At 54.3% G+C, this 13712-nt stretch overlaps 1 protein-coding gene across 1 annotated transcript; it reads left to right on the forward strand.

Moving 5' to 3' along the window:
• Positions 1–1645: 1645 nt before the first annotated feature.
• Hand1 (heart and neural crest derivatives expressed 1) lies at positions 1646–4989 on the forward strand. Its single transcript, XM_004836525.2, has 2 exons — positions 1646–2374; positions 3799–4989. Exons 1-2 carry the CDS (start codon positions 1838–1840, stop codon positions 3901–3903), a joined length of 642 nt encoding a protein of 213 aa, XP_004836582.1. The 5' UTR covers positions 1646–1837; the 3' UTR covers positions 3904–4989.
• The last annotated feature ends 8723 nt before the right edge of the window (positions 4990–13712 follow it).

A 13712-nucleotide genomic window follows, 5' to 3' on the forward strand; every position in this document is an offset into this window, starting at 1 on the left:
TTCCATTCACACCCCAGAGTACGTGTATCCTCACAGAAATACACTCACACCCACCTCGTGGACAGGGTCTCGCACTCCTCACTCCTAGGGTTTCGCAAATTATCTCTGTCGCCCACAGAGTGCATCTCTGTTCCACACCCATAGCCACTGCTCGGCCCCCAGAAGCTGTTCTGCCCGCCTGGACCTCACTTTCCCCATCTGCACACACGGAAAAAGTGGGGCTTTCTCTCTCGCTTTTGGACTGATGACTGTGGCGAGCATGTCGTCCTCATGGATAAACAACTTTTGAGTGGATAAACAATGATTTGCCCTCTAAAAAAAAAACAAAACCCAAAACGTTCACTCACTCTTACCTCAATGTTGCCTCTGAGAGAGAGGAACTTTTCCTCGGCCCCACCTAGGGGAGAGGTGTGTCTGGGAAAGGTTGAGCTCCACGTCCCAGGTATGTGGACCTCTGCTAGGAAGGAACCTCAAGCAGAAGTGACAGGAGGCCCCAGCCGGAAATTTGGCCGCCCTGGGATTCCCAGGTCTCACTGGAGCCCAGGGCAATCCCCTGTGGAGAGAGTCAGGCCACAGGAAAGGGCCCAGCCGGAGGGGAGGGGAAGCAGCAGAGGGCCCTTGAGGATGGTTCTGAGCGCTCGCAGTGCCTTCCCTGGCTGGAGCCTCCCCGGTACAGCAGGCCGCGTGGTTCCACAGGTTCCCAAGGTGTGAGCTTCTGCCACAGTGTTTCACAGAACCGAACTTTCTCAGGGCTGGCGCTCTGGGCGGAGGGGCCCAGTGGAGCCTTGTTCCCGGCTCTCCCTGCGAGTCCTGCCTGGGACACTGGGACACGACAGATCCCCGCGGCGAGACGCCGCAGGGCCAAGGTGGAGGCCGGATTGCTTCTGCATCAGCCAGGCCTCCAGCCTTTCGACCGGATCAGGAGCCTGAGAAGTGAAAAGAGCAAATCTCAGGCCCTGCAGTCCGGAACAAACCGGTAAATGCCCCCAAGGCTCCGAGTCCCACCGACAACCTCCACTCCCACCTGGCTGGTGAGCTTCTCTGCCGGTCAGCAGTTTGGAGAACCAAACCGGCTGGTGGGTAACCACAGGGTACACAGGGAAGGGGGGCACCCAGTCCTGCCAGAAGAGAAGGTGAAGAAAGGGCGGGGCAGGGGGCGCTGGGAGGCACACGGGGCCTGTCCTACCTCCCAGCCTCTCCTCTTAGGGCTCCCATGCTGCACCTCTGGACTAAGAGTGGCTGGAACCCTTCTTCTGAATTCCGGGAGTCTGGAAACAAGGCCCATTTCCCCCTCCCCTCTGGGCCTCAGTTTCCTTGTCTGTAAAATGAAGAGGTGGACTTTAGGTGAAGGCTTTCTGTTGTCCTGCTGATTCTAGATTATTTTCCTTGGGTCCACGGGGAGGGGCCGCCTGTGTCCCTAGTGAATAGCCCCCGCCTCCCAGGCCGACGCCAGATCGGGAGGGTCGGAGGCGGGGCCTCTCCCTGTCCCCGCTGGCCGCCTGGAGTCCGCGGCGCTGGTCTAGTAGAACCCGGCCGGCCACCCCCTTCCTCGTCCCGCCCCCCGCCATTGGCTCCAGGGAGCCTTTGACATCAAGGCTGCGGCCTTATATAAGCCAGATCCTAAAGGGGAGTCCGCAGAAGGGTTAAACGGGTGTTTGGACGCCGGCGTCCGGGCAGCGCTCCGCTGTGCCATCTTCGACCCTGCCCGGGACAGGACTCCCCTAGAGCCGGCGCCCAGCACCGCGCCGCCGGAGCCCACCGGTGGCCCCGGCAGTCTCTGGGGACGCATGGGGCGGCGCTAACCGGGCTGGCGGCGCAGGCCAGGAGCCTCTCCAACATGAACCTCGTGGGTAGCTACGCGCACCATCACCACCATCACCACCCTCACCCCGCGCACCCCATGCTGCACGAGCCCTTCCTTTTTGGCCCGGCCTCCCGCTGTCACCAGGAGCGGCCCTACTTCCAGAGCTGGCTGCTGAGCCCGGCTGACGCTGCCCCGGACTTCCCCGCAGGCGGGCCGCCGCCCGCAGCCGCTGTGGCCGCCTACGGTCCCGATGCCAGGCCCGGCCAGAGCCCCGGGCGGCTGGAGGCGCTGGGGGGCCGCCTGGGCCGGCGGAAAGGCTCAGGACCCAAGAAGGAGCGGAGGCGCACGGAGAGCATCAACAGCGCGTTCGCCGAGCTGCGCGAGTGCATCCCCAACGTTCCGGCTGACACCAAGCTCTCCAAGATCAAGACCCTGCGCCTGGCCACCAGCTACATCGCCTACTTGATGGACGTGCTGGCCAAGGATGCACAGGCTGGCGACCCTGAGGCCTTCAAGGCTGAGCTCAAGAAGGCCGACGGGAGCCGCGAGAGCAAGCGGAAAAGGGAGCTGGTGAGTCGGCCTGTGAGCTACAGCCGGTGCGGGGCGGGCAGGGTCTGGGGGCGGTGTCCCTCGGTGTGCGGCTTTGAAAGGGCACAGGGAGTTGGAAAGGTGACCACAGGGTGAGACTGTGCGTGCAGAGGAAGGCTGGTTCACGACTGAATTCGCCTTGACACGGGACTGTGTTTGTAAGGCCGGGAGGGCTCAGATTCAAACGTTCCGGGAACAAGTCTGGGCTCTCTTTTAAGAACCCAAGGAGATGCATATTTTGCTTCCACTTTGGAGGCGTCCTGAGCCATCCCTGGAAGCCAGGTTAAGAATGCAAGTAGGTGTCTGTTACTTTGGTTTGCTTGGATGTGAACCTGCGTGCAGGGCCCAGTTAGTGCATTCAAAGGGCCTCTGTGGGAGAGGTTCATATAATCTATTTTCATTACTGTACAGGTAGGGAAACGGAAGCCCTGGGTGGGACAAAGCGAAGCACACCTACCTGAGGAGTAAGACGCGGATGGGGGCGGGGGAGGGGGGTAAAACAGCAGCACCGGGTCCCCAGCGTTTTCCGCCTGCTCCACTCCACAATGGCTGGGTTGGAGGGCAATCCAGTGGTTTTGTGTGTGAACAAGCAAGAGCCTCTTCTGGCTTCGGGGTCCCTCTGGGCCTTTTGCGGTCCTCTCCAGTTAGGCGGAGACTAACCTAGTGCTACCTGGGGCAATGTGATTTCCCAGCTGGCAGCCCCACTGCGCCCCAGATAAACTTCAGAAAGATCACCCGGGACTGGGAGAAAGACAGATAAGCCTTGGGTCTCTAAGCCACTGCCCTGGGCTCGAGAGGGCCTCCTTCAAAGTAATTGTAGGGCGGATCTGTGGCTCCTTTCAGCCCCTGCTGCCTCCAGTACTAAGGCCGAAGGGCTGCTGCTCTGGGAGCGGGAAGGAGGGCACCTGGGTAGGCCCATGCCTTCCTCCTTCGCCCAGTCAGCTGAGGCCCCCAGCACTGGCTCCAGCGGACCTAGCTTTCGGCCAAGCCAGATGGCAAACCTGGGAAGTCGGTGGGACGAGCAGGTTGAGGCAACAGGTCTAAGAGCAGAGAACCAGCTGATTCCCACCACCCCAGCTTCCAGCTCCCTGCAGTCCCCCTTAGATGCCCAAAAGCCAAACCTTTGAGCGTCGGTTTCACCAGATGCAGAAAATCCTTGTTACCAAACCTCCCTGAGCTGCCTGCCCCATCCCATATCCCAGGAACTTGGTGCATAAAGGCAAATTTATGAGCCTGTTTGCCTATTTCGCAAACAGAACTCCGTCGGTTATTTAAAGACTGGAAGTCACTGTTCCCCACACCTCCCCATCCCCAAGCCGGGTGACCCAGCAGAGCGATTTAAACCTGTTCTCTCTCGCCTCTTTTCGTGTGTGTGTGTGTGTGTGTGTGTGTCCGTGTCCTGGCAGCCGCCGCACGAAGGCTTTCCTTCTGCCCTGGGCCCGGGCGAGAAGAGGATTAAAGGGCGCACCGGGTGGCCGCAGCAAGTCTGGGCGCTGGAGCTGAACCAGTGAGCCGAGCCCCGCGCGAGGACCCGGGCCCGCCGGCCGACCGAGCCCCGGGACCAGCGCGCGAGGACGGCGGCGGCGAGGGCCAGGCCGGGGGCCGAGGCGAGGGCCAGGACGCTGCGCAGCGTCTGCCGCAGCTGCAGGCCGCCTGCCGCAGCCACACACTTGGATCGCACGTGCAATGTCCTTTGAAATGGTTTTAAATACGTGAAGAGAAAGAGAAATCTATATATCTATATATCTATATATCTCCATTCCTCTAACCGAGGGCGACTCCGGGGACGGCGCGGGCGGGGAGGACTGCGGGGCCCAGCGCCCCTTCGCCGAGGTTTCCAACCCTGCTGCGCCGAAGCCCGTGCCGCCCTGCTCCCCTCTCCCTGGCGTCTGGACCCCGACGCCTTCTCGAAGTGAAATGCAATACGAGGAATCAATAGTTTTCCACCAGGGAAGGAGAACCAAAATCAGGACGACGGAGGGCTGTGTGTCATTCCCTTTCAAACCGCAGTGTTTTATTTTTATGGCTGCACTTCCCACCTACTTTCCTCTCTCTCTCTCTCTCCCTCCCCCCCTCCTTCTCTCTCTCTCCCTCCCTCCCTCCCCTCTCTAAATAAAAACTTCCCCCCAGGTCGCAGTTCTGTGCCTTTAAACTACCTACCAAGCCTGTCCCTCAGGCGCGTCCCCAGCCCCACCCGTGTCTACCTCAGACCACTCTCGCGCCCTCTGCCAGCCAGTGTCTGTGCTCCTGACAATAAAACTTGCCTGCTACCTTCCTCGGAGGCCTGCGTGTTGTCTCAGCCGGACTCCGGCTCTGCGGATGCTGCCAGGTGGAAGCCCCAGTTCCGCTTTTCTTCCTCTGCTAAACACCAAGCCAAACTGCAAACCGAGTGGAGAGACCAGGGCGGAGATCGGAGTTATTCCTGGATGGAAGAGGGAAGTCCTCAGAATGTCACATCGTGAGCCGCCGGCCACGCGGGAAAGGGCCTCGAGGTTTCTCGGGTGGGATGGGTTTCGGGGTCAGTGCGGACCTGGTGCCGGCAGACTGGCTCGGGCTTACGGGGAGGGAAAGGGGCCCACCGCACCCACCGGTGCTGCTTTGGGACGGGGAGCTCGGACGGGCGCTGCCTGGAGCACGCAGCGAGGCCTGTGGCCGCCGCCCGAGCGCGCAGCTGAGCCCTGAGCAGTCGTAGCAGCTGCAACTGTTTTACACGTGAGTAACGGGCTTGTGAGTGTTGATGGCCGAAACCAGGCGTTTGGGTTTCTGCAGCCACACAGCACCCGGCAAGTGCTGGTGAGCGGGCCCACGCTCCCCGCGTTTTCGTCCCCGACGGCTTCCCCAGGCCTCGCGCCTCGGCCCGCCTCGGGGTGACCGTGGGGCCCCTAGTGTGGGCTGTAAACCTCGCGGCGGGGCCTTTCCGGACGCGAAGGAGTTAATAAAAGGCGTTTTATGGGCGCACGGAAGAGCAGGCGGAGGTGTGAGCTTCTCCCCCACTCTCGCCCCCTCACTGTTTTCTTTTCTCCCCTCTCCGCACCCGCGCCAGATCAAACGGGCCGACGATTTAACTAGGGCGACACCTCTCCTTAATAAGCCGGTTGCCGTGTCCCTGCCCCGGCCGCCACACGGCCCGCCCGAGGCCCCAAGGCCCCTCGGGGAGGAGTAGAAAGAAAAAGCCAGGGCTCTTTAGCTTTTTAACTTCCGTGAGTTGGGAATTCTTTAGGAAACGCTAAAGAAACATCGAGGGAGCAAGCCGACTGAGGGCCCACGGCAGGGAGGGCTGGATTCGAACCCAGGACTCCAATGCAGCGCAAGCTCAAACCTCTGGCCTTACACAGGGTGCAGCTCACGCTATTTTTAGCACGATGAAGTACCCTAGGCATGGGAGGAATGTGCACCCGCGTTCTTTCTTTTGGCCAGGGAAAGGGTATAACCAGAGGTATAACCAGGCCTCTTCAGGAAACCCCACCCAGCTGGCCCTAAAGGCTCTGGGCAGGAGGGGGCAGACCCCCCAATTCAGTCTCCATTAAGTCTCGTTCCTGTCTCAGACCCAGAATCTGCGCGCTGAGATTCCCTGTGAGGGGGTCTCCGGGTGCTGTCCCCCCTTCCCGTCCCCAGTCCCCAGAGCCCAGTCCTGCCGGAGAAGCCGGCCTGAGGGGCTGGGCTGCTTCCCAGGCGGCGGCCTCACTCTCCTGCCTCCCTCCGAAGCCAGTGTCCTCCAGCCTGATGCTTGCTTTCTCGTGCTCCGTCCAGCCCTCAGCTCCATTGGTCACACGCCTCAAATCGGCTGGGGCAGAAGCATTATTATTATTATAAATTAAATACATTGTCTTTTAATATAGAAAACTGGAATGGCAATGAACAAACTGCATGAGTATTTCATAAAGGACATAGTCACCGATCCTACAAGGCTTTAATTACAGAACTATTGGGGTAAACAGTGAAAAATAAAAAAAGACTCGATGCGGTCTTACTAGAGCTGGTCAAGTAAATGTGTCAGGGCAGTGGATTATTACATGGCCCCTAGAAAAAATGTGGGAATTGATGTGGAATTCGCCCACGATATATGAAGTTGGGGAACTTCCCACAACACTAGACACTGTCCATTGTGACCCCCCTTTATATAAAAATATAAATAAATATCATTCATTGAGAAAATGTGGACGCGTATTCATCACAACATTTACACCTCTACCCCTGACTTCTGGGAGTAAGAGTAATTTTTACGTTTCCTCTTGCTTAGCTATATTTTTCTGAATTTTTACAATGAATAAATATTACTTTTGGGTTAAAAATTAAGCTGCAGTTTCCTTCTGATTTCTCCTACTGCCAGCACAGTTTCAACACCATACACAGTTTATTCAACATAAAATTTTTGAGTGCCTTCCATGGGCCAGGCACTGTGGGTATAAATATAGTGAAGAGAAGATCCTAATACAGATCAGGGATTAACATACACTAGTAAATATCTGTCTTGAAGACTTCTGATTCCTTCCACACAGCAAATGTGTCTTTTTCTTCTTACATTTAAAATTATCGGATAATAAAATAACAACTAAAAATGTCAAGCGAGCTATTTATATCCTTAGGGCGCATTATTTCATATTCGCCTCACAGGAGTTGTGCGAAGTCAATAGTATGGTGGCCGAGGCTGTGAGAGGCAAAGGATTTCGTTCAAGGTCACGTCAATGGTGAAGGCAGGTTGGGGCTGGGTCAGACCTGGCAGACTTGAGAGATCTGGCTTTTCCTTACTTCTGGAAGCACCTCCAGGCTTCGTGCGCACGTGTGTGTGTTTGTGTGTGTGTGTGTTTGTGTGTATGCTTGTGTGCCTATGTGTCCACACATATCCAAATACAGCCTATTTCCCCCTGATTTTCATAGTCAGCAAAATGAGAAAAAGAAGAAAGGAATTATGGAAAGCAGTCTGGGGTTCCAGCCCAGGCCTCCCCTGGAACTCGTGCTGCTGGGCTCTGAGTAGGTGAGGAAGAGGGGCGGCTGCAGATAGGAGTTTTCTCCAGCTTTCTGCCTGCAAAAAGCTCAGCCTGTGGTTCCTCACAGCAGCCTCTGTGTTTGTTTGCCCCACTGCCTCACCTTCCCGGCACTTGCTAGTTTTCCTCTCCCGGACCCAGGAGGGAGCCTGCGGGAGTGATGCTCCCTGTGGTCACCTGGGGCCACGGAGCGGAGGCTTGAAGTTACCCAGGCAGGCGCATGCAGCCAGGCGGGAGAGGGGCCTGGATGGGAGGGCGGCTCTGAAGGCGTGGGCCTCGGGAAGGCTGCCCTGGACCGGTACCCGGCACCTTCTCTCCAGGAAACTGCAGTTCAGCTCATGGTCTCGATAAGTCCTCATAAAAGAAACGAAACTAAAAAAATCAGTCAGCCTCATTTTTAAATGAAAAGTGACTGGGAAGAAAAAATACACACTCTTAGAAGTGTCTGAAACTAGTTTCCTGATTTAAACCCAATTTGTTTGAGAAAAAATATTTTTTTTCAGCAGACAGAGTTTTTACAGCTGAGCTCTCCCAAACCCATAAAAAACAAGGTTTATATGGGAAATAGTGAAAGACTCTTAACTCTAGTACACAGCGTCTAATGTAAGCAGACACAGACACTATATAAAGCTCCTACAAATGTTATTAAAACAACCAGAAATACACATTTATCCCCACAGAATGGACAACGGGAGGCGCTGGATTTTAGAGGAGTCTCAGAAGTCCTAGGTTCACTGAGACACTGCTCTGAGAGGTCTCCATCCGCATCCAGATAGTTTTCTTGTTTTGCCGAAGCCTGTGGAGAGGAGAGACCTGCCCAAAGGGGCTGTATTCTTCCTTCCCCTTTATTTATTTACCACTTTCTACTTCCACCACAGGTACAGAACAATACCGGGCCTAAGAGACCTACAGAAGGCACTGGACATTTCTGAACTTCAGCTTCCTTATCTGCAAACCAGGGGAAAAAAAGACATTGCCTGACTCCCTGGGCTCTGTGAGCAGAAAGAGATAAGAAGCTCAGAGCCCTGAGCTGTCCTCTGTGGAGGAGCCATTATTATTATTTTATTTAACCCTCTCCACAGCTTTGGGGGATTATTCTGGTTGGTTTGCTTGTTTTGGGGATGAGAGGGGTGTTTCCACTGGGCAGCTCACATTTCAGGGACTTGCCCAGGGGCCCAGAGCCTATTTGTGGAGTCCAGGTTCAAAGCTCGCTATTCATATCATGCAGGTGAACCAAGGGGTAGGTTAGGGCTTCAGAGCTGTTTCCCAGACCAGCTAAGGCAGCATTGTTCCTTAGAAATATAATGCAAGCTACAAATGTGAGTCACATTTATAATTAAAAAATTTTTTTTTGGCTTTTCAAGACAGGGCCTGCTGTGTAGTTCAGGCTGGCCTTGAACGTGAAGACATTCTCCTGCCTCAGCCTCCTGAGTGCTGGGATGACAGGTGTGCGCCACTGTGCTTGGCCTATAATTAAACATTTTTTGCAGCCACATTAAAAATGTGCAGAGAAACAGGTAAAATTTTAATAATATATTCTATTTAACTCAATACGCCCCAAATATGATTTTAACATGAACCAATATAAAAATAATTAATGAGATGTTCTACGTTCCTATTTTCATACCGAGCCTTCAGAATTGAAGGGTGTGTTTTATACCCGCAACACATCTCAGTTTGGATCATGTTTCAAGTGTTTCTCCCCAGTGGCTTCTATAGTGGACAGAGTGGGTCTGGAGGTTTGTGTAGTGGGAATATTAATCTCATCAGTGCAGAACTACGCTTCTCGCTGAGCAGGGACTGTGCGCCAGCTCGGCTTCTTCTAGCAGACTCAGGGTAGATCATGTAGCTGATGTCAAAACTATTATGCTGCAGAGCTGGGATGCAGACCCAAGCCACCATCTCCCAAAGCTGCCATGCTAGTGGCTGAGAACTACCAGAGGGCTGCAGCTGGGTGGTGTAGTGGGAAATGTCCCCTGGAGAGTCCCGTCCCCCCACCCCCCCAGTCCCTGACCTGAGCCTGCCATGCATTGGGAGACCTCAGGCCACACCTCTCCTCGGGCCTCAGTCCTCCAATATTAATGGTACTTTTCCTCAGTTCCGTAGAGCTCTTGTCAGGGTAAAATGGGAAAACATCTTTGAAAGTGTTTTTAAGCACAGAGAATATAACACAAGCAAACAGGCCAAGGTCAACAGGGAGGTCGGGATTGGCCCCGGAGCCAGTACTTAAAACCATTAAGCTGGCTACATTGATAAGCTGTGTGGCACTGGGTAGATTTCTTAACCTGGAGCCTGAGTTCTCTTCGGTAAAGGGAAGGCGGAGCAGCTCCCAGAGACGTGAAGACCCAGTAAAGAAGTGGAGAGGCGACAATGACTGAGGGCCTGGGCCAGGCACAGGGGAGGTTACACCAAGGCAGCTGTTTCGATTGGGGCTGGGCTCCTGGGCCTGTTGAGAAGCGCAGTGCACGGCGGGGAAAAGGAACCGAGCGTAGCCCTTCCTAGACCAGGCTGCTGGCTCAGGCCAGGATTCTGCAGCCCCAGCCCGAAGTGAGAAGTGAGTGTGTGGGGCGTGAGAGGATTTGGTGTGGCGAGAAGACTGGATCCAGAGCCAAGGGAAGACCTTGGGCGTTCCTTGCCTTGCTGAACTTTAGCGTCATCTGCAAATCAAGGGGGTGGACAGCAGATCCGCCTCCCTTAATGCTTTGCCTGTCTAGGAATTTTATCGTGGCACCAATTAAAGCATCCACCGAATACAACGTCTCTAGGGGGCAGAAAACACCCCGAGCCTGCCAGCGCGGCTCCAGCTGCCACGGGCGAGGGGAGGGCGCCACCTGGCGGAGAGATGCGGGAGGACGCCAGACTCCTCTAGGCGGCAGCCCAGGGCCCAGGGCCCAGGGCCTCCCTTCTCTAACTCCGTGGGCAGCTCAGGCACGCAGAGGGGACCCAGCAAGTTCACAAAACCAGGAGTTCGGGATGCAGGCTGCCTGCCGAGGGAAAGTGGGGTTTTTGCAATCCGCAGTCTCCGAGTTCTCTTCCCTAAAGGGATCCGAGGGGCGGGTCTGTGTTTCCTTACCATGCAAAGCCTAGGACCCAGCAAGCTGCCCTTGGTAACCCAAAGGCCCTCCGCCCCTATGCAGCCAGGCTTCCTGGGTAGCCCAACCTGCTGGGGTCCCGAGTTCCTCCAACAGTGATTACTGCTCTTCCACCTCCAACACTGCCCGCTCCCTTTTCGAAGGAGGTGGCGCGGTGCACCGGGAGGCAGATGGCATGGGTTCAAATCCGAGCTCACCCTGAAATCCTGGAAAAGGCACCTGACTTCTCTGAGCCCCGCTTTCCATGAAAATTAGGGGTAACAGCTCACTGCAGGTTTGTGTATGGACGACGACCACGTACGTAGATATTCCGGCGGCTGTCACTCCCTAGCAGGTGCTTGACAAATAAGAGCCACGTCTCTTTAGGCCCGCCATCCCCACCACCTTTCCATGTCCGGCTTTGGCAGTATTCCTGGATAGAAGCATGAATAGTGGAGCCTCCGTGGAAGAGCAGTCTCGCCTTCTGGGGGTCGCTCGCTGACCTGGTGAGTCAGGGCCCCCTGAGCACGGCAGGCCCAGCAAGTGGGTACCCGGTCCTCGGAAGGGGCCTCCCCCATCAGATCACGAAGTCTCGTTAGCCTCTCGGCTGAATCAAGCTCTTTACACTCCTGCGTCTCCCTCGGAGATGGGGCCTGGCCTTGCCGGGGCCTGCGGTCTCCCCTCCACTCACCTCAGTGTTCCCCTCGCTGAGACTCAGCTCCTAGAGGACAGGTCCGCTCCGTGGGCACCGGCCGGAAAGCCCCGCAGACATGCGACCCCGGACCGCGGTTCATTGTTGGCTTGGTTTTAGGTAAGAGCAGGTTTGGTGACTCCAAAATCCAAGTTCCTTCCCCGAATCGGAGGCTTTCTAGGGGTCGCAAAGTCATGGTGGCCTCGCTCTCACCTCATCAACCAGTTTCTCCTTCTGGGGTCGGCCCGGAGCCGCGGCTTCCGGCTTCCCGGGCGCTCCCTCGGTTCCCAGAGTGTCTCTTCCTGTTCACTCTAAGTCACACACAGATACAGTACGGTTATGCATGGACTGGTAAGAAGCTTTAATAGCCTGTAGGTTGGCTACAATCACAGGTGATGTGTGTGCATCTGTAACAGATATACATGGATCTGTGCACGATATACACACGCACAATATTTATATACTATAAACACATACATATTACATGTAGCGTACATACATATAGAGCATCAATATATATCTCTGAACCAATGTGTTTGTCATTAAATATTACAACGATGACACATATAATACTTTTATTTTAATTAATTTTGTTTGCTTGTTTTGCTCACTTTTTTGAGACAGGGTTTCGCTATGTAGCCCAGGCTGGCCTTGAACTCACAGCAATCCTCCAGCCTCAGCTTCTCAAGTGTGCTGGGATTACAGGCGTGCACCACCACACCCAGCAATACTTTTAAACCAGTGCTCTGTTAGACAGACTGTTCTTGGTTCTTCACTGTTTCTTTGTTTTGTTTTTAATTCAGTGTTAGGGATTAAACCCAGAGGCGCTTTACGGTTGTGCTATGCTCTGGCCCTCTTTATTTATTTTTTAAATTTTGAGAGAGGGTCTTGATAGGCTCAGGCTTGCTCCTCCTGCCTCAGTGTCCCAAGTAGCTGGGATTACAGGCGTGTGCAGATTATGGGCAGTTCCTTAGCGTTCTAAGCAGCACTCCTGTGAAGTATTATGTTGCCCAATTAGTAGGCAACACGGCAAGGTGGGCTCTGGAACCTGAGTTGGATTCTCATGCACACCACTTTCTGGTGGCCTTGGACAAGTGAGCTATTTCAGCTCTTGAAACTCGGGGATAGATAATGACAATACTCACCTCCCAGGGCTGTGAAGGCACTGAAGTTTCTAACCTTGGACCAGTTCCTTAGTAAGTGCTTCATGAGAAAGGCAGTGCCAATTTGGGAGGCAAAGGATGAGGATTTGCTTTGCACCACCAGCAGCTTGACCAAAACCCAGAGAGATGAGAAGGTGAGGGCTTCTTACAATACCTACGGGTTGCCCAAATTTAGGATCATATTATTGTTGTTTCTACTTCTGCTATTATTTCCTACACAGTTCAGGAATTTGGAGCTCAAACAAGGCAGCCCATAGTAAGCACTGTGAGAGTGCTTTGGTATTTTAAGTCACGGTGAAAATGATTCAATCCCTCTACAAACAGCTAACACTCGGAGTGCACGGACGGGAAGCAGCCCACGTCCAAACCCAGCAACAGGGCCGGCCGCTGTTAGCTTGGCTGTGGCCTCCTCCTGCTCTGCCCAGTGCCCAGGGCAGGGTGGGGCAGACTGCAGCTGTTTCACAAATGTGTGTTGACCTCAGCTGGATAAGCTCGTTAACAGCAGCGTGCTCTGGTGCTGTCCCTCTTGCCAATGTCTGACAGTTTCATTAACCCCATTAAATCACGCAGGTGCCTTATGCCTCCTGCACTTGTTAATGTCCGTTCAGCTATGGTGAGTGAAAACCTGGCTGCAAGGTTGGATGTACCTTGTTAACCTCCATTAAAACCTATTAAATTCCCTAACTAGCGTCTTAGTGACTTCTCGGAATTCCTCATTAAAATTTAGTAAATCCCGCTGATCAGGACCAGGTCAAACCTCGGCTGCGCTGCTTCAAAGCGAGACATTCAGAGTCCTCGGACATGGGCTTGACCTGTGTCCCCGGGGCCAGATGAACCTTGGCTCCAATCCCAGAAGTGGTTCTGGCTCTCATATTTCTGGGGCAAGTCTCTCGACCTCTCTGCGTCTGTACTTCCACTTCTATAAATTGGAGTTAATAACAGCCCCCACTTTATATGATTGTCGTGAGATTAAGTGAATTAATGTACACAAAACTATTAGCACGTTGTCTGGCATGCACTGTGTACTTAGGCGCTCGCTCTTACTACTCCTGGATGTAGAGAGCCTTGTAGACCTGTTTAGTAAATGGTGATTTGATCCCAGGCATTTATAGCGTCCTCCTACACGCTGGGCATCGTTTTAGGAACCGTGGGTTGTTTTCTTTCTGCTTTTATCCACACTGAGGCTCATGCATTCGAGACGTTTGTCGTGTATTTGTGGCTCTGCCTGCCACTGTCTGAAGTTGAGTATCAGCACTTTCCAGACCTGGGGCTTCAGGGGTCGGACTCACTGGTTCTCAAACCTGAATGTCAAAATCAGTTGCCAGATTTTGTCACAATATATTTCCCTGGGCTTCACTCATCTTGAAGGTTTCCCTGGGAACTGAACAGCATTCAGACTTGCTGCTCTCA

The sequence above is a fragment of the Heterocephalus glaber genome, unplaced genomic scaffold, assembly GCF_053883595.1.
Source record: "Heterocephalus glaber isolate CG9 unplaced genomic scaffold, H.glaber_assembly_v1.0 deba00001606, whole genome shotgun sequence".
Taxonomy (NCBI): Eukaryota; Metazoa; Chordata; class Mammalia; order Rodentia; family Bathyergidae; genus Heterocephalus; species Heterocephalus glaber.